Source organism: Branchiostoma floridae, chromosome 6 (genome assembly GCF_000003815.2).
Source record: "Branchiostoma floridae strain S238N-H82 chromosome 6, Bfl_VNyyK, whole genome shotgun sequence".
Lineage (NCBI taxonomy): Eukaryota > Metazoa > Chordata > Leptocardii > Amphioxiformes > Branchiostomatidae > Branchiostoma > Branchiostoma floridae.
The window spans coordinates 12,019,752-12,039,130 of NC_049984.1; the positions used below are offsets into that span (position 1 = coordinate 12,019,752).

The window sequence follows — 19,379 nt, forward strand, 5'->3', positions numbered from 1 at the left end:
GGCTAAACAGGAAAGAGAACCAGCTGAATGTTTGACACACTGAGGCACAAACTACATGCATACGTTGTTGACGACAGTGAAGTTTGTTGCAAAAATTAAAGGGAACAGATATTGTAATGCAATGTATAATATGCTTCAGAAACAGACCCTGGCTGACATTAAAGAGAAAACCAGCTGAATGCTTGGCACCTGATGCACTATCTACATGCATACATTGTTGAAACACATAAAAGTCACAATTTTGTACTGGTTAAGTAAGCCTTACAATTCGGTAAACAGAGAAGTGTGAGGAATGTACAATACACCACTGGGAATAGCTTAGAAGTTGTTTTTCTCTGGGCCCTTTGTTATTGGGGTGGCCCACCCAAGGCTAGCATAATGGCTACCACATGTGCTGGAGCAAGACTGGGCATGTCTTGTGTCCACGTGGCATGTGGGTTGAAAAGGAATTCAGAATAAATGTGCAAATAAAGCAAAGATCGAAGCAATACAAATCAAAACTGGGGTGTAAATCTTACTGGATACTGTAGAAGTCAGTCAATGTTTGAAATGTCCCTGCGACAGTTCGGTAAATCCTTTGTGTGGTTTTGCTGGCTGGATATGTGTTGAATTTTTCTGGGGAGTCCACAGCATGCACGATGAAAGATTCCAGAACGTTCCTTCGCTTCTGTTCTACCCGACGACTGGAAGCTTGCTTTACCGCTCCAGGAGTAGACTCTAAGACCTGAACACATGCCTGCTTTCTCTCCCTCCATAAGAATTACCCGCACGGGAAATGTAACAGCAGAAGTTCACTTTCTAAAGGCTTCTCTCTTGAGATGGGATTGACCTTCGGTGCCACCCGGACTTTAGAAGTTCACGTTCTAAAGGCTTCTCTCTTGAGATGGGATTGACCTTCGGTGCCACCCGGACTTTAGAAGCAATCAAGCTGAACGCCCCGCTCTGACGGCAAAATGGAAGACTGGAAATACAGTGCTGTGTTGAAAGAAGGAGCCTGGCTCTACAAGATGGAGTTCGGAGCTCACTTCTCAGCCGTTCTGACAGTAGAGTTTTCCGCCAGGGTACAGTTCATTCCCTCTTCCTCGTTTTTAAACGCTGGTACTCCTAGTTGACTGCATCCAGTAAATGTAGGGTATAATACTGCTGGAGGTTTGTCCATGGAGTATAGTGACAGAGTGTTCCAATCGATCTCGCCCTCCCACTGCGGCGTAGCATATGGTGGAAGAGTCTCAGCTCTGCTGTAAGTTTTGGAGCGTTGGATACAGTTCTGTTCCTCTATACCGTGCTGACTGTCATCACAATTCCTCTCCGTGTCCGTGACGCCATTTGTTATGAGCCGGTGGTAAGGCTATTTAAGAATTGCAAATAACAGCCGCACACTGGACATTTTTGAGGAGCACATGGTTTATTGTGTCCTTTCTCCAGGATTCTAGCACCAGAATGAGGTCACAGGAGGTTACAGGACTAATCTACTTCTAAAATAGGGGGGGTTTGGGTAGGAGAGATCACATAGTTCGCAGTGTGTTCATAACACCCACACTGGCTTTGTATTGATTGATGTGCAGGCAAATTGCTTACGTCACTATTAGGTGATTACAACTGAATTTGGCTCGTCAACTATCCGCACTTTACCTTGGCCTTGGGTAATGAATGAAATGACTCTTTACATCAGTCAATGTCGTTTTGTTTGCCCCAGAGTTGACACGCGCCACGCCCATTTATGGACAGCCCACCAATGAGGTTGCAGAAACCCCGTAACACAAACACTGACACATGATACAAATGATCGGCGGCCCAGGAAAGTCAGTCGGTTGTAGGAGCAGCTAGCAGGCTGTGTGATACTAGTGGCTGGAGCTAGACGTAAGTTGAGCTCCCACGAATGCGAGCTATTTGCGAGATAGGCGGGAACACCAACCATACTTCAAACCCAGTGGAGAGAGGAGTAAGGGAGGGGCGCTGCAGACTGTAGCAATGGAAGGCCCGGACTTGGGAGCGTTCTCTTTCGGGTTGGACGATCTAGCGGAGGCATTCGCCTCTCTGTCCATGTTCCCGTTATTCGAGATCGCCCACTACATACTGATGTGCCAAGCGGTCAGGTCGGACTCAGGTAACGTAGTTGCATTTTGCACGTAGCTTTTAATAAATCTGGCAACCAAATGGTTAGACGTGGCAACAGTTGTATCAACTTCCGCCATTTTGTCTCAGCGCGCCATTCCAACGGTGTGCCAGGTGAACGTTACTTCGGGGGTCAAGAGCGGTCAAATGCAAGCTAGTACTTCCAGTGAAGGTTGTAAATTATATAATGTAATACTCTGATAAGAAAACTATATTAGCTACCGGAAATATAGGGAAGAGATCAATGAAAATAAGAGCTGTAACGTTACTGTATATCAGCTAATCTTTTGCGATGTGAAATAATTGGGGGTAACGCCCACTTTATGGTTGCATGATGTTTACATCAAACCTAGGAACAGTTGGTGGTTGTATTGAATTGGACAAAAGCCCAGAAAGGTCACATGAGTCATGTTTATTATTTCGAATTTTTTAAAGACAATAATTTGTCCATCAGAATTATACGTGTCTGTCATCAAGTAGCTCTTAAAATCTTTTTCACATAGCTCTTGAAATTGAAATCTTCTACATTTTATATATGCAGGGTATCCTATTATTGTGAAACTTGATGAAAGTGAAAGTGATACTATTGGTTCAGTATTTACAGGTTCATTGTACCTTTTAGTTGTACTCTTTTTGACAAGTGCAATGAACAGTGGACCACTGCTGCTTCATTTTCGAAGGACTGCAACCCTTTCCTGTAGCATGCATGTCAGGTGAACATCACAGCCGTGGAACGTCTTGGTCCAGAGACAGGTTGCTAACCACTGGACTACACACGCTTACTGTCCTCTCTTGACTGGTGTGTGTTTCTTTGCTCTGTAGGAGGGCTCACCTTGTCCAGGAAGCATCCCCTGGCCAACTGGGTGTGCTGCATGTTGATGTGTTCAGCTGGGGGGTTCATCAGTAGCCTCCTCCTAGGCTTACCATTGATAGGTCCACTCAGCAAGACTCCAAATGTTCTGCTGGCTTCTGCCATCTGGTAAGTACGCACTTCATAATATCATAGATATCATTTGCGGGTAATGTGTACCTATTGACTCTGAGTCTGAGAATCATACACAAACCAAAGCTTCAAGCATTCACTTTTGCAAGCCACCTTTTATATCTTTAGAGACTAAGAGTAGACTTTTTAGTCATTCCAGTGAGACATTCGCTTTGTGAATGTTGTAGGTATTTTTGTATCTAGGTCACCCATGGAATGCTATCATTGTATTCACCACCTGTACTCCATGAGCTGTTGCTTGTGTCCTTGTATTTGCACATCCTGACACTGGCATGCAGCTCTGTGATGCACAAGTTGAATCCTATACCATCAACTCTAAAATGGGCGTGACAGGTTGTTTGAATTGGTTCTTCCATGTTCTACTTGTGGGATGGACTCCCTTTAATAAAAAGCAGAATATATAGAATCTGTGTTTGGCTTTACAAGTCAGGCTTTTTTGGGGGCTTATTCCTTTTTTTAATGGCATATCAAAAATCTATTGCACAAAGTTTCTCATGGCTGTGACTAGTAGAGCCTGCAAAAGGAGCTAACAATGGCTCACTTTGGGGTAAATTTATAAGATTATTCTGATCTGACAGTTTGAAATCTAGCCATACATTGTTAAACATTGCACCATATCATATAAACCAACACCATTGCTCACTTTTTCTGAGAAAGAGAATAGTACACTAATTGCTTAAGACATTCCTACAATGAAGGTGAGTGTGTCCATGCTTACCATAAAAGTGTTGACACTGCAGGTATATCTTCTATTTCCACAGGTACGTGGTGTTTTATGCACCATTTGATATCTTTCACAAGGTGGTGACTTTTCCACCGGTACTGATGATTGTTTACTGTGTGAAGGAGCTTCACCGTTCACACACCATACTGGGAGGGGTCCTGAAAGCACGGAAGGTGTATTCATCGGGCATCATAGTGCAAATTTGCATTGGCATTGTGGGCGGTAAGTCAGCCATCAGCACGGGCCATCTGTATCGCTACTTGTTCATCCAAAGTTTGATGTTGAATGTATCACAGAGCTGAAATACATCGTTTTTTTCTGGTCACTTGATCTATTTTGTTAAAAAGAATATGGAAAACCAGTAGGTAACTGTTCATTTGTTTGGACCCTAGTAGTAGTAGTTATGCCTAGTGGGACACATGGTAGTTAGTTTCCTTAATGTTTTGGTATTTTTTACCGCCTTTTAATGCAATGGAGGCACCTCATTGAACATGGGACCTTCATTATAGTCCTTCAACTTTCAAGGGGTTCAACTGGGATCTCCCAGTCACCCAAAACGAATTGAAATTTGGAGCTCAACTATGAGGCTGGTACAAGTTAATTTTGTAGGCAACTGTATTGCCATCACATTTTGCTCTGTGAACAAACAGATTTCATTTTGGATGAACTTTGTAGCTTTCAAGATGGTCCCATTTTAAATTGACTAACTTGTTACCTTCCCATCCACAGCTACCGCCAGTGTCTTCAGAGTACAAGGGGATAACAGGAAATATTCCTTCACCAATGGAACCTGTCTCATGCCTTTTATTTTATCCACTGTGTTCCACCAGGTACCTTGAGTTTTATGCTCCGTTCGACCTGTTCCACAAGGCGGTGACTTTCCTACCGATAAAACTTGTGGTCGTCAGTCTGAAGGAAATCCGCCGGGCACACAAGGTGCCTGATGGTATAGCAACAGCAGCTAAGGTCCATCCTCATGGCTATGTAGCACATGTTGTCATTGCTTGTGTCAAAGGTAAGGGGCCTAATGCTTACAATGTAGGCTTGGAATGTGCACTGCTTGTTGCTGATTGCCCACAGACAATTCATTCTTTTTGATTTGTGTATTGTTTTCTTTCTTTTAGGCATATTGAAGTAGATTCGCGTTTAGCAATGTTGTTTGTGTGCTGAACGCTGTAAAAGGAGAATAGCTGTAGGGCTATGTCTTCACGACTTTCACAGTGATTATAATATTCACTATAAACTTAAAGATACTGTATGTTTTTCCGTTTGCCTGCCTACCTCCGTGTTTCAACCTCAAACTTAAAACAACACTCCATTTCCTCCCTATTTCAAAATCAAATCCTATGATGATTCCCCTTTTACAGTAACCAAGAGTTGGCTTTTTCAAAAAGGTTTACGGAGAGGAGGAAGAAACCAGCTTTGATTTTTGTTTTTTTTAGTCCCTAGATTCCAACAATGCACTGCTTCTTTAACCTGAATATATAACAATTTCCTTGTTTGCAATTTTGCCTGCTGAGTAAGCTTGAAAGAGATGATAAAAGTTTAAGACGTACAATAGTGATTTACTTGCTGTTTATGTTTGCTTGGAGTGTTAGTAAAAGCTTGCATCATTGCTGGTTGTGTGAGTGTGAGCATTGCAGTGTGATTAACATAAATCCCCCTGCCCCGACATGTAGTGCCCCCTTGCACTCCTTTAGAATCTGCTGTTTTTTTCCAACTTTGACTTCCCTACATAAGTTCTTTTTGACAGGCAACAAGCAGGCCAGGAAGAACTTGATGTACATGTCCAGTGTGGCATCACAATTAAGTATGAGTCTTATTACAGGTGCTGGTAGTGGCTTCATGTTGAACTTCCAACGCCTAGTCAGGGGGAAATGGTCGCCAGAGACAAATCAGATTCTTCACCCCACAGTGTGAGTACCAATGCATGTTTTGTAAATGGATATGTTTGATTATCCAAAGCTTGAAAATGAAATGACCATGAAAGTATAAACAAACAAACAAACAAAGCTTGGGGTGAACAGAATGTGGAAATACAATTCTATGAAAATTTATACACTGTCACACTCACAGGGTTTCACTTAGAAAGGATAAAATCTTCCCATTATAGAAATCAAGCAAAACAATCTTTTCAATCAGTCAGAAATCTTTTATAGAAATAACCAATGTATTTGCCTTAAATGTTTGCATTAAGCGCAGTTGGCTCTTTAAACATTCTCAAGGTGTGGCTCCTCTATCAAGGGAGTTTGTGGCTACACCTGCCTCTCAGAAGGGATGCAAAATGGGAGAAGAATATTAGAGGAAGTGCCTCTGGCATGTTAAAGGGGAAGGGCCATCTGGCAACCCCTTCCTTTCAAAATACACCCTGCTACTTAAACATAAAGGAAATTTGTTGTCCTGTGTCTTACCAAGGAGGTACAACCTTATTGGTGCCACTATTAAAGCAGTACAACTTTGTACAAGCCTGGTCTAAAAACATTTTATGTTATCTTTCCAGTGTGTTGAAGGAGTGCCTTATATCTGCTATCCTGTTCACCCTACCCACTGGGGTGCTGCCAATCAACCAAGACCAGCTCCTCCTCCTCACCGGCATCGCCATGGTCATTGTCAAGGTCACCTTGACTGTCACAAATGTCGGCGACCCCTTCAAGCCAATAGAGAACGTTCTGTGTATGCCCATATTTGGAAAGGCTGAGGTCATGGCTGCAGAGAAGAAGAAGAAGGAGTAAATTTTTATGAAGCTTTGGTACATCTAAGGAACCAAAGTGACTCTAGACAGTACAAAGTCAAACAGCAAATGACTGTTTTTTGTCAAAGGGAGATTGTTTGAATGAGGAAGAGATAGATTGCTGTACAAGTGTAATGCAATTTTAAACAAAAGTGGTGCTTTGCAAGTTGAAATCTCCAAAATAGTATCAAATATTGAGGACAATTTTCTCAGTGTGCCATACTGATGTTTGAGAATTTTCAAGTTTTGAAGATTTGAAAGAGATTAATCCAGATAAGAGTGAGTGTTAGAATAAGCGAATGAGCAATACATGTAGAACTGTCAATTTTCATAGTTATTTTTGATGTTGCAACCTTTCCAAACGTACTCAAACTCTCCAAAAAGACATTGCCAAAATTCTTTTGATAAAAGTACATGATCTAAACTGGTGAAGCAGGGCTCGAAATACCACCTGCATATGCAAATTAGTGCAGGTAAAATTGGTGCTGTGCAGGTATTTCTGATGTCTACATGTACCTGCACCTAATCTGCACTGGTCCATGTACTGGGTTTTATACATAAATGTCCAATGGTGTAGTTGTATGTCGATAGTTATTAGCTGCATTGACTGTTACATCTACCACCTATTACGTATAAAAGAAAAAAATACCAATGGTACCTGAACAGTTTTAGTATGATCCATACTTCCTAAATTCAGAGTGGTGCAGGTAGAATTCGTCTGGTGCAGGTAATTTTCAATGTTACGAGCATTTGTGTTCACCAGTGCAGGTATGTAGAAAAAGGTATTTTAAGCCCTGTCAGAAGGTTTGTTCATATTGTTCCAATCTTTGTTTTTTGTTTGTTTTATTTGGATCTCCATTAGTGATGTATCTTCTCATTTGTGTTCAATGTTTCATGAACAGCAGACATACATGTGCATGTACATGTACTTCTACACTGTTAGAATCTAGCTGCAAAATTGAAATAGATAAAAGTTAGTGTTGCCAGGTAGAGATTCACTTTCTTTCATTTTCGTTTTTAAAGATATTTTGGCTGAAGTGATGCAACAAATGCAGTTTAATACTGTAAAACTGAAATGCTTTTGGTAGGATTCATCTTCTCAACTTTCTAGAAACTAGTTCCAGGGATGTAAACATTTTGATGTTTATAAATGATACAAAAATAAACTGCAGTGTTTCTTTCATTAGATAAGATTTATGCAGCCCTATGTACATGCACGTAGTAGAGATCTGGAGCTGTTTAGACTCACAGTATTTAAATCAGATCCAAGAAGACCAGTCATGGCTGACAAAGTCTCAAATCTATGTTGACAGGTGGCCACTATAGACAGGATTCTTAAAACTTGTGTCAATGAAAAAAGATTGTCTATATAGTAAGTAAGGGACCACCAAAAATTAGTCATTTGATTCTAATGTACAGGTGGTCTCTTGTACAAGTTTGACTGTGTGTATTCTGTGTACTTAAGTAAAGATAACTTCTTTGGTTTGTAGATTGTTACCTCTGTGTGCTATCCTATTATAGTGTACCTGAAGAATCATAATTATGCACATAAACAGCCATCTCCAAAATTCAGGGATTTGCAGCTTACATATATTTACCTCCATGAAATGTCATGGAATGGAGGTTATATTTTCTGTTATGTGTCTCTGTCTGTGTAGATATTTACTCAAGAACGGCTGGGTGGATTGGTTTCATACTTGTTGTGTTGGTGGGGTGTGATGAAAGCTCGAATCGATTAGATTTTGGGAGCCGTATCTGTCGTTATAATCGATGTAATAATATCAGAAGTCACCCCTATATTTGAGATATATTGGTACAGGCATCGTGCTTTATGTGCTTGTTAATGGGCTTAGCTCCAAGCAGATGGTGAGGTGACAGCTGTTTGGGGAACCCCGAGTTTTTTGAATATGATAATTAGTTTTATTTATGTCTGCTTAGGATATCATGGTGAAGCGTAAGTATAATTGTAAGAAGTTGAGGTACATTTAACGATAATGCTTAACAGGTATGGATGTTTCACATACTGTACTGCTGATTTGAGTGACGTGATTAAAATGCCATTAGGTCCTCTCATCTGGGTTGGGTTTCAGAAGTTTTATGGGTGATACAGATGTTATGATTTTGTTACGATAAGGGACAGTTGTTAGTTGTCTCTTTCGTAGCCAATGGTACTTGTTTTTTAGCAGACGGGGTTGGCGCCAAGTATTCATCTTACAGTTGATGTAGGGCTATCAGAGGAAAGTGTGCATCTCATTTTTGTACCGTGTGAATAGCTGATGTTATGACATATTGGTGGAAAATCAAATCACCATCTGACTAAAGTTGGCCACATCCCTTCTTCTTTCTGAGTTTCCCAACTTCCTCCCACCACACAGCTCTGAGGCACATAGTCGAACCTCAATAATGCTGACAACCTTAGACATTTTAAATGCCAAACATCAAGCTTAAGGAACACCACGCTACCATATGCCGTCGACCTCTTAAACGCACATTACACAATTAAGTGTCACATTTTGATAATTACTAATCAGATGGACATCCTCTGTGTCATTAAATAAATATACCACTACTTTCCCATAACATTTATATTATATAACCATTACTCTCAAATACAACCGACTATAAACATACATACCATCCACAAAAAAGCAATAAATATTTCATGGAGGTATGAGGTCCCCGAACTCTAGTTCTTTATCTAATTAGAGTATTAGTAGACCAGTTATTGCATATCGCTGGTACATTTGATATACCACGAGACAGCAATAAACTTCTTCTTTGCATACTCCTAGTATTATTGTGTCTTAACACGATGTATCCCTTGTTTAAAAAAATAGTAAACCCAGAAATAGGAGATGCTAGAAATGGAATATTCTCTATGTACTGTACTGTATATGACACGGCTACTTCCAGGGTAAAGACTCCAATATGGTATAATTGACGATTCTAGAAATACTAGAGATCCTTTTCGGACACAGTAGATTTAAAGGAAGTTTCACTGTTCAAATCAATAGCTTGAGAAACGTTTAGAATATACCTTTCCATATCTGCTTGGAGATAAATGCATGACCTCATCAGTGCCACGTAACGTTATATAGAACCTCAACGAAGGTGACATCATGCATCAATGATCAATAGGAAGAGGGATGCTTTGTCCACATAGTAGCGTAATATGAAGACGCACAAACTCTGTCCTTATTTGGAAAACAGCGTCATTTGTAAGTCTCAATTACACCCTAAGCCACGAACACAAAGGGTGAACTCTCACCTTTACCCCCGGAACTATTTCTTATAACGAAACAAGACATTCCGGCACGCCATGTAAAAGGTCCATCCGTATCTAGGCAAACGGGTACGTGAACATAAATTTAGTAAGACTCTACTCGGAAATTACTTACCTACATGTTTATCTAACTGACAAGGTTTAACAGGACGTGTCAGGAGTGCCAAAGGAAGTCAATATACTACGTTTACCGTACAATCTATTTTTGTCGTGCCCCTCCCCAATCTTAACCGTCCAATGTGGGAACGTGGCAGTCTACCCTTCTAGCAGTTGTGTCTTTCTTACACGACTTGTAGTCTTGTATGTGAAACAACACGAGAGAAGCCATCAGGGCCAACTACCACCAGAGCAGAATAGTCGCCGTGTTATCAGATTTTGAGGCTGGTACAATCGGCCCGATAAACTCTTTGACCTCCTTGGGTAAATGTACCGCTATCAGTCCAAGAATGGCCAGCTGGCTGAGGCAATGGGTAACATGCCGTAAAAAATAAGGCAAAGAATGGGTTCTTACTGAAAGATACGCTTATCTTTATGATATAGTGAGTAAACGTTAGGTAAATAGTATGAGCTCAACACGAAACACTGCAAACAGTAATTGATGTCGACAGGTGCCGGGTAGCTATAAAGGCGTAACATTTCAAGCAAACAGGTATATATGCTGCTATGTGGAGCAAAGCCTTACCATAAATGATAAAAGACTAATACTAGACCATTAGCTGTTAGCTAGAGCCCCGTGTTAACCCAGAAGTCACTAAGCCTGCCTTCATGACCAGTATCTTGGTAAAGGTTGACGGTACAAAAGTGAAGAGTCGCAAGGTATTAAAATACAGCCGGTCGCCATGAATAGGTTGCACTTGTCTTCAGTCTGTAGCGTACCCTAATTTACGACAAATTCAAATGGAAACACAAAGAGACTCCCAATAACACTGTTTAGAATTAAAACGTCCGTACTTTTTATCACTCATCAGTAGGCCTATTTAACGGTATAGCAGCAGTTATCAGATTGTATCGTGTTTGATTGTTTGTTTAGGTGTGAGTCCGCAGTGACGTGAACATTGCCGAGTGGCAGCATGTAAGGCGGAAGTGGTGTAAGAAGATACTTCGAAAAGCGACCACTGAACTGCTGGACTACCCACCATGCGACTACAGGTGGATTCTCAGACTCTGAGTCAGAGTACTAAGGAGCAGGACGGTTTACCTGCAGGACAGAGCGTTTTGCAGATGTTTTCAAAGACTCTCGGTGGAAGAGTGGGGGTAGGGGTGGAAGGAACTTGCCAAACTGTACGAACGCTCCTAATGTAAATCGACCTTGCACTGTCTTGGGGGTCGTGTATATAACAATGATGGAGACAGCACGAAGTTCTGTATCCCTCCGCGATGAGGCAGTGACATCAGTGAATCTAGTGCCCCGCAGAAACTGCGATAACCAATGGGAGATAGACTTGTCTTGTCGAGGCCTCACGGAGATACCTCCCGGTGTCTTTCTCATCACCGACTTACAAGTTCTAAATCTCTTTGGAAATGACATCGCACATATATCTGGCGACATTGGACAGTTGCGAAGGCTTAAAAAGTTGGATTTAGGTTCCAATCATCTAACCTCATTACCTCCCCAACTATGCAATTTGATCGAGCTAGAGGAGCTGAACTTGAATGACAACCAACTTACAACGTTGCCAAATAAATTCGGTCGCCTCAGGTCGTTGCAAGTTTTGTATCTCAAGGACAACGCGCTTAAAGATTTGCCACATTCCATTTGTGACATAGAAGAATTGGAGCGTCTCTACATTACAAACAACATGATTGAGTGTTTGCCTGATGACTTTGGAAATCTGAAAAGCCTTAGAGATTGCTACATAAGCTCGAATAGATTACGTTTTCTCCCTGACTCCTTTTGCGATATGGAAAATCTCCTGAAAGTGAATTTGTCCGACAACGCAATAGAGCAACTACCTGAGCGGATTGGAAATCTTGTGAACGTTAAAAATCTTTATCTTCGTGGAAACAAGCTGGCACAGCTTCCAATGTCTTTCGGCAAGCTAGACTTGTTGGAATCGCTCACGCTTTCTGGAAATGGACTGCAGGAGCTGCCAAGTACATTTGGAGAACTGGCCTCGTTGAAAGTGGTGTATTTGATGAATAATGCTATCCAATATCTCCCAGACAGCATCTGTGAACTGAAAACTGTACGTCACCTAAACCTCTCCAACAACAAGCTGAAGATGCTACCAGAAAGTATAGGCAACATGTCGGCCTTAAAGATACTAGATCTGGACAAGAATCTTCTCATTGACTTCCCAATATCAATTCAGCATTTGGATAACCTGCGGCACCTCCGTGCATCTGGCAACAGGATAACCCAACTGTCGAGGCAAGTCGGATTACTAAGAAATCTCAGAGAAATCGATGTCTCACATAACCTACTTCAGGAGTTTCCAAAGGAACTGTGTAAACTACCAAATTTGCAATCCATGATCCTAGATGGGAACAGTGTTTCAACGATGCCTAATAGTGTTCAGAATCTGGCGAAGCTAACAGCTTTACATTTGAACAACTGTAGATTTGAGGAAATGCCCTCACAGATAGCCCTACTGCCTTCCTTGCGACAATTAGAAATGTCAGGCAATATGATATGTACAATACCGGAGAGCATATTCTCATCGGATCGCTTGAGCATTCTCATATTAAATGGCAACAAGATCCGTACGATACCTGAACAAATGGGAAAACTTCAACTCGAAGTGCTTTCTCTCAGCGGCAACGGTATCATGTCTCTGCCCGATGATTTTGGACACTGTCAAACGCTGAGAGCTTTGAACCTCCTCGGAGCTGAGTTCGACATATTTCCTCCACAGCTGGAGAGACTTCGTAATCTGAAAACGTTACATATAACCTGTGAGAAGCTAGGGGGGCTACTGGACCAGCGCAGTGGTGCCAACGTGCTGGGTTTCATTAACGACGTGGAAGATACGGTTTTGGAAGTCAAAACAGTCAAGTCATTGTGGGCTCCCAAGAACGATCTAGAGAGATATCAGCGAAGAGTGAAGAAAGGCCATGATGGTAGACAGACACTCAACCTCTCCCAGCAAGGCATTCCGCAGGTCCCTACTGCAGTCTTGGACATCGAAAATGTCGAAGTACTCGATCTCACAGGTAATCAGATTAAGTCGTTACCGGCAGCTATCTCTCGTTTGAAACTCCTGAAGGTGTTGAGAGTCGACTACAACAAGCTTCAACTACTTGCAGATAACGTCTGTTGTTTGTACAAGCTGGAAGAATTCTGCGCGGTAGGAAACAACCTCACCCGATTGCCACCTGGATTCGAATCCCTGCGACGCCTGAAGCGGTTGAGACTATCCCATAATAGTTTTGAAATCTTCCCTCCCAACGTTGAAAACTTGAAACGATTGGAATACCTTGACATTTCCGGTAACATGCTGCGAGCCTTACCGCAGAGGATAGACAGACTTGAAAGCCTGAGGGTCCTGAAGACATCGTCAAACAAACTTACAGTACTGCCAAGTGGCCTGTTCAAGATGACAAACCTTCGGGAGTTGGCCGTGGACGATAATTTGGTCAGGACAATCCCAGCTGAGATCTGTGGTCTTACGGGTCTTGGGAACTTTGGAAAGGAGCACATTGACAACAACCCTTTAGTCAGCCCACCAATAGACATGTTTGAACATGGACTGAGAGGACTTTGCAAGTATTTTGAAGACATGCATGTCTCGTCAGCAAGCGAGCTCCCGACAGGCAAGGTCGTGCTGCTAGGAGAGGTGTTTGCAGGGAAGACTAGCCTGGCAAATGCGCTGCAGTTGGGGCATTCTAAGCTAACCAAAGTGGAGGACAGAACGGAAGGTATCAATGTGAACAACACGCGGTTGGGCGCCCAGTTACTGGTAACCGTGTACGACTTTGGAGGACACGAGTCATACCGGTTAACCCACCAGTTTTTCCTGACGATGTACGCACTGTTTATTGTCGTCGTGAACATGAGTACTTATGAAGACACCGCGGGCTCATTCGAGCAGGCCGTAGGGTGCTGGGTAGACTTCGTTCGCGCAAGAGTGAACAGGGCGGTAGTACACATAGTAGGCACCAAGGCCGACATTTGCACAGAGACAGACCTTCAAATAAAGAGTGATTCTATTCTGAGAAGATTAAAATCATTTGAAGTGTCCTACTCAAGGTGTATAAGGGAGCAAATTGTGACCATAGATGACGCAATGGAGAACTTCGGCATACTTCCTCCGACACATCCTTGCTATGGAATGGACATGGAATCTCTTCAGCGGCGAAAAAGGGAACTCGAGAGGATGTTGGAAAATGCACCGATACTTCCGACGTTTGTAGACATCGTCAGTTCCAATGAGGACCTGCGTGGCATTGGTGAGCTCAAGAAGAATGTTGAAAGCATGATACTAAACGAAGAACTATTTCTCAGACCAAAGGTTCCACGTTCATGGTCTGCCTTACTCAATATGATCGCTGCCTCGGGGAATGCAACAACGCATGGGTTCTTGACATGGTCAGACATTGTTGCCGAGAGTGAAAGAGAAACAGGCCTTTCCGAAGATAGTACAGTGTTGGCATTGTCCCATCTACACAGCGTTGGCGTTGTTCTCCACTTTAGGGACAAACCAGGTCTGGCCAGGTTCGTGTTCCATGACCCAAACTGGCTGATACGTGTCTTCGCGATGGTCGCTAAGAACAAAAACCAAGACCGAAAACGGATGCTCATGTCAATGTCTCCTATGGAAGACGAACGGTTTCACACGATGTCACCAACTTTGTTCAGAAACGCAGTCGACGACTTATTCGAGCGAGGCTCCATGTGGGATTGCCTTTTGAGGTGCTTTTGGCACGAACTGGACATGTCGGATGATGTCTTTCAGATGTTAGTCAGCCTGCTCGAAATGTTCGACCTTTGCTATCGGTTTTCGATGACGTCACCTGGTTCCCGTGGAGCCGTTAACTACTTCCGTTTCCCATGGTTCCTAGAGAACAGCCCGACGCAAATGTACAGAAAATTGTGGGTAAACTCAGTCGTCAAAGACAGACAGGTAGAAGTTAGAGTCCGGTTTGAAATCATCAGCTATTGCCCGGTAGGTTTGTTTGAACGCTTGTCTGTACAGATCAATGACCTCGTGACCAGGGTTACGGAATGGAAGGACGGAACTCTCGTGAGAACGCTGAACGATAGGCTATTGCTGCTGCAGCGCATGAAGGAACACCATGTGACTTATCTACTTTTGGCCACGCGTGTACCGGAGCGAGAGCTGGACCAAGGATGGACAGACCTCATGCCTATCGTGGCGAAAGCGGCTGGACTTCTCAAGGAATGGCCGGGTGTGTTGTCGTACATGTTCGTGGACTGTGGACATTGCTTCGGGAGGCTAGACAGTCGGGAGTGGTCAGATTTGTCCTCCAGGAAAGTCGGCCATTTTCCTGGAGAGGTGCTGTATACAGAACGTCCAGATCACGTGACCTGCCCTTGCACCGGAGACGACATCAACCCAGCCTTGGTGTACCCCTTATCGCACCGGAAGTCGTCTGCCAGCCCAGGTGAGCTATTCTAGAGGAGAATTAAATAATGCAATGTACGACAAATTTATTTCCTAATGATTCTAAGAATACATACTGTCTAACTGCTGAACATGTCATGTAACCGACTGTCTTAGCATCTATTTGAATGCTAACTATGTTACATTTAACCTAAATTTAACGTTTAAAGTACAGGTACCTAGGTGAACATGCCATGTTCCTCATGCCTATCATATCGTATGTCAGCCTTTGGTACGCCTAGTCACGTTTGTCTTCTTTTCTGTAGACCTTCTCAGTGACGTCAGAATGTTACGTCTGGCAAAGCAGATCGGGAATGAATGGAAGAGTCTTGCCATTGAGCTAGGATTCACCTTGGCAGAAATCCAGCGCTTACAAGTAAGAAGTTTATTCTGATATGAGTGTTAACCACATTTCAAAGACTAAAGTGTATATCAATATATAAAGCAATGTACAATGAAAAACCTGGAGCAAGTCGCTGAGTTCGCATAAAATGCAGCTCCGCAAAGAACAGTCTATACTCTATACCTGAGTACAATTTTTTAATCTTCTCTGTTGACAGAGTGATAACCCGTTCAGCACCGAGGACAGTATCTTCTCGATGCTGGTGCAGTGGAGACGCCGCCAGGGGGCGTCCGTACACATCAGCGCCTTGGCAGAAGCCCTGACCGCCTCTGGTAGGAAGGACTTGGCGGAGGGCATTTTGGAGGTCCAGTAATTTAGTATGTGCCAAACAGATGCTAGAACACGAATCGGGCAATGTGTCTGATTTGCAACATGCAGTCATAAGTGGATTTTAAAATAAATTCTGGAATTTGATATCAGGGATAGTTTTAGTACTGTAACGTTGTATGGTAATGACCTATTTCTAAATCATTCTTTTCCCGACTGTGTCCATTTGTTTGCTACGCCTTCTGTGGCGGGTACAAATCTATCCTCTGGAAGAGAGGAGAAGGCCTGGAAGAGGTTGTATGTTGTTCAGCAGTTACAAAGTGGATTTTTATCAAAAGATATAGAGTCTAATGATGCAAATAATCCACACGATTTGACATAGACGTGATAGCGTACTATCTGCAGTTTCCATGTATTAGCTGTAAGACGCCAAGTTTGTGGAGCTGTAAGAGTTTTTCAAACTCCTTGTCCATGGCGTGCCAGCTGTTCTCTAACCCTCCAGTATCCACGGACTTGTAGTAGTGGTATCGGACCGGCCGGCCCTCCCTGTCCTCACGGAACGGCCAGAACCCGTAGATGTTAACCTGATCACACAGCTCTAGAGCCACAGACGTATAGTAGAAACCTGGTAAAGAAAACAAGTTTGATCAATCATTTCTCCGTTGTTACTTTACCAATGGTACAGTATTATGTATCATCGGAAAGCTTATTTATCAAATCTACGCTCCTACGCTCAAAAGATGAACATATGTCAAGAGATGACTATACAAGTGACGAAATAAAAATGGTACCTTTAACTGTGGTGATGGTGTTATGTTTTTACTGAGTTTTCGTACCTGAAGAAAAGTTTATCCTTCCTTTGTTCAGATCCAGTCCAAGGTCGCTCCAAGCCTGTAGTGTCTGTCTGGCATGTGTGGGGCTGATGTACAGTGGAACCACAGAGGAGTTGTTGGAACGCAGTAACTCTGAGATGCTAAGCAAGGCCTCGATCTGTTAATGGGGTGGGTTGGGGTGGGATAAAGGAAACGTTTTATAATGATTGTACATGTGTCACTATTAGCACAGGAAACTTAACAGATGTTCGCATATACACAGTATTCTACATTATGTGCCTTATATTGATAACTATCTATAGCATATTGATATGTATAACTGCGAAAACACTGACAAACCAGAAACGATACATCAGCGGAAATTAGTGGCCTGTTCGATGACCTGGACTGTGATGTCTGATTAATGACAAGTTTTGCCATCTCTGACCTGTCTACTTCCTGCCACTGCGGCAAGCGTGACCCACTCCCTAGCTGTCACTAAAATAACTGAGGAGGGCACACCAACCCAAACAAACCTATACACCGACAACAACCCATCCCGTATATGGTGTAACTTAACTGCACACCGAGGCATGTGTGATACTACATAACACAAGCAAAGTAAACACGCGCTACACAACTAATTGTGGGTATTACTCAAAACTGATTTTGCCTCCCTCCCCCACAACGTTTCCGCACCCATTCCTTACGTCTCTGCGGATGGTGAATGGCGCCGACACGATGTAGGTGTCCTGCCCGTACTGGTCGTGCAGGTGGTTCAGGAACTTCTCCCGGCCGGCACGGGACTTCAGAAGCCCCCATCTGTACGGGATCAGACATTATGGAGATCTTGTGGCTGGGGTTGTTGACTTAGAATCTAACGGTTCTGGGTTCAAATCCCTGACATGCACTGATATTGTGCTCTCAATTGGTAAATACACTTTACACCTATTTCCTCACTCAAATCAGGTGAACATGAGTATCTACGTGTAGCTCAGGTTCGGGATCTACAGTATGAGACGTAAGACCAGCGATTTAACAGTCTCATGTTTTAGGAGACCCCCAACGCCTTGAGAACAGTAGAGATCCCAACACACGTACATGTTTATCGATACGAGTAGGGGCCCTTCCCAGTCTATTGGATAAATGTCTACAGACCAGTCTTACTCAGCTTGTACCTGCTGTGTAAAATTGTTGTGTTACGCCTAAAAGCGGTTTATCGGTTAAGCGAAATGAACAAATATGCATATCAGTACTTGGTCACTGTGCAACAACAATTTGGGTACAACAGTGACTTAACTATTTATTTGATGCCAATGATGTATTAAACTACTGCTATGCATCAAAGATCATCATCAAACATTCTTTGAGTACTGACAAATTATTAGCTAATCTTGTAGCAGACGACGTGTTGAATGTTATTTGAACTATCTGATGCACGGCCCTCAAATTCTACACAGTTCATTATATATACATACTAGAAATGTATATATAGCTGGACATTCATTCGAAAAGAATCATGCAGATTTTAATCTCATCTATCCTCTTACTTGGAGTTCATTCTATCCCTGCACGTTGTGACCAGGTCCGTACGTCTGCCGATGTCGTCCAAGTATGGACTGCACACGGGAGGCATGTTGAACCTGGAGGAAACAAGAGTCCGAAAATCCCACACCTCCGTGAAATATCTAGATTTTTTGCAAAAAGCCACCACAGATTAAATACCCCCCCCCCCCCCCCCTTCCCCCCTTCCCTTCACCTCGTCCCTTAATCAACCCCAGCTACCTCCCTCCCATATTGGGTTGGGCACGGCTGACCAGCTGTCCATATACTATAGCAGTAACAGGCAGTGCCGCTAGGGGGCCAAAGTCGCCATGTTTCGCTGGAATTAACGTTTCCTGTTGTCTATCGTTACGACTGAATGGACTGAAATGGTTTAATCTATGATCAGGACTTACCTTATAACAAAATCGCCGGAATCTATTTTCTGGCCGCATTTGCTTCCAGTCAAGATGTCGCTGTTGCCAACCAGACTGCACACACCCAATGTCCGGTTAACGAAGGGGCTGACCTGCGGTTGACAAAAGACAAGGAGAAAGCACATATAGACAGAGGTACATAAAAGTGCATAAGAGTGTAAACGTATATATACATGCGCGCGCGCGCGCACACACACACACACACACACACACACACACACACATGGGCACACGCACAAAAATATATATATATCTTTGTTTCCCAATATTATATATAAAACTAGATCTTGGGCCAGATGTGATTCATTTGGTTAAACAGAAGAGAGAACTTACCATGTTGAACGTAAAAGGGTTGATAGAAACAAGAGCTTAACACTGTTTAAACTACATACCTCCTAACTATGCGGATGTGACATCCTATTAAAAGTGAATACGCTTACCTCCGGGGCATTGTTCTTGCCCTTGTCCGGCACAAAAAAAAAATCAGTTTTCCAAAAA

At 42.8% G+C, this 19,379-nt stretch overlaps 3 protein-coding genes and 1 long non-coding RNA gene across 6 annotated transcripts in view; 2 read left to right on the forward strand and 2 right to left on the reverse strand.

Annotated features, from left to right (window-relative positions):
• Window positions 1-111: 111 nt before the first annotated feature.
• On the reverse strand, window positions 112-1,517 carry LOC118417719. The gene is made up of 2 exons (XR_004831381.1): window positions 895-1,517; window positions 112-829 (listed from the first exon to the last, which is right to left on the reverse strand). It is a non-coding gene; the product is annotated as an uncharacterized LOC118417719 (long non-coding RNA).
• Window positions 1,518-1,539: 22 nt separating this feature from the next.
• Window positions 1,540-6,724, forward strand: LOC118417718 (trimeric intracellular cation channel type B-A-like). 2 transcript variants are annotated; one of them, XM_035823388.1, is made up of 5 exons: window positions 1,540-2,107; window positions 2,938-3,094; window positions 4,673-4,857; window positions 5,671-5,758; window positions 6,343-6,724. In XM_035823388.1, the coding sequence occupies exons 1-5, from the start codon at window positions 1,972-1,974 to the stop codon at window positions 6,572-6,574; spliced, it is 798 nt and encodes a 265-aa protein (XP_035679281.1). In that variant the 5' UTR covers window positions 1,540-1,971; the 3' UTR covers window positions 6,575-6,724. The 2 variants fall into 2 exon arrangements, with proteins under 2 accessions (XP_035679281.1, XP_035679280.1); XM_035823387.1 differs by lacking the exon at window positions 4,673-4,857 and adding an exon at window positions 3,880-4,064 and having other exon boundaries at window positions 1,541-2,107.
• A 3,880-nt stretch (window positions 6,725-10,604) lies between these two features.
• Window positions 10,605-16,169, forward strand: LOC118417629 (malignant fibrous histiocytoma-amplified sequence 1 homolog). Its single transcript, XM_035823242.1, has 3 exons — window positions 10,605-15,421; window positions 15,687-15,796; window positions 15,981-16,169. The coding sequence occupies exons 1-3, from the start codon at window positions 11,197-11,199 to the stop codon at window positions 16,134-16,136; spliced, it is 4,491 nt and encodes a 1,496-aa protein (XP_035679135.1). The 5' UTR covers window positions 10,605-11,196; the 3' UTR covers window positions 16,137-16,169.
• Window positions 16,170-16,459: 290 nt separating this feature from the next.
• The window catches only part of LOC118417631 (alpha-N-acetylneuraminide alpha-2,8-sialyltransferase-like), a 6,330-nt gene continuing 3,410 nt past the window's right edge, over window positions 16,460-19,379 (reverse strand). The window contains exons 6-10 of one of the 2 annotated variants that reach the window (XM_035823245.1): window positions 18,861-18,973; window positions 18,453-18,545; window positions 17,613-17,724; window positions 16,927-17,080; window positions 16,460-16,715 (exon numbers count right to left, since the gene is read on the reverse strand). In XM_035823245.1, the coding sequence (XP_035679138.1) occupies window positions 16,486-16,715; window positions 16,927-17,080; window positions 17,613-17,724; window positions 18,453-18,538 (582 nt within the window). In that variant the 5' untranslated portion in view covers window positions 18,539-18,545; window positions 18,861-18,973 and the 3' untranslated portion in view covers window positions 16,460-16,485. Of the gene's footprint in view, window positions 16,716-16,926; window positions 17,081-17,612; window positions 17,725-18,452; window positions 18,546-18,860; window positions 19,077-19,379 lie in introns of those variants that run through there. The other variant, XM_035823244.1, reaches the window with a different exon arrangement.

What these genes read in the sequence shown, in the direction of transcription:
- LOC118417718 (XM_035823388.1), top strand. Translation starts at nt 1,972, where the DNA reads ATGGAAGGCCCGGACTTGGGAGCGTTCTCTTTCGGGTTGGACGATCTA. An exon ending in AGCGGTCAGGTCGGACTCAG is followed by an intron (nt 2,108 to 2,937) that starts GTAACGTAGTTG and finishes TTTGCTCTGTAG; the next exon opens with GAGGGCTCACCTTGTCCAGG. An exon ending in CAGATTCTTCACCCCACAGT is followed by an intron (nt 5,759 to 6,342) that starts GTGAGTACCAAT and finishes TTATCTTTCCAG; the next exon opens with TGTGTTGAAGGAGTGCCTTA.
- LOC118417629 (XM_035823242.1), top strand. Translation starts at nt 11,197, where the DNA reads ATGATGGAGACAGCACGAAGTTCTGTATCCCTCCGCGATGAGGCAGTG. An exon ending in GAAGTCGTCTGCCAGCCCAG is followed by an intron (nt 15,422 to 15,686) that starts GTGAGCTATTCT and finishes TCTTTTCTGTAG; the next exon opens with ACCTTCTCAGTGACGTCAGA. An exon ending in CAGAAATCCAGCGCTTACAA is followed by an intron (nt 15,797 to 15,980) that starts GTAAGAAGTTTA and finishes CTCTGTTGACAG; the next exon opens with AGTGATAACCCGTTCAGCAC.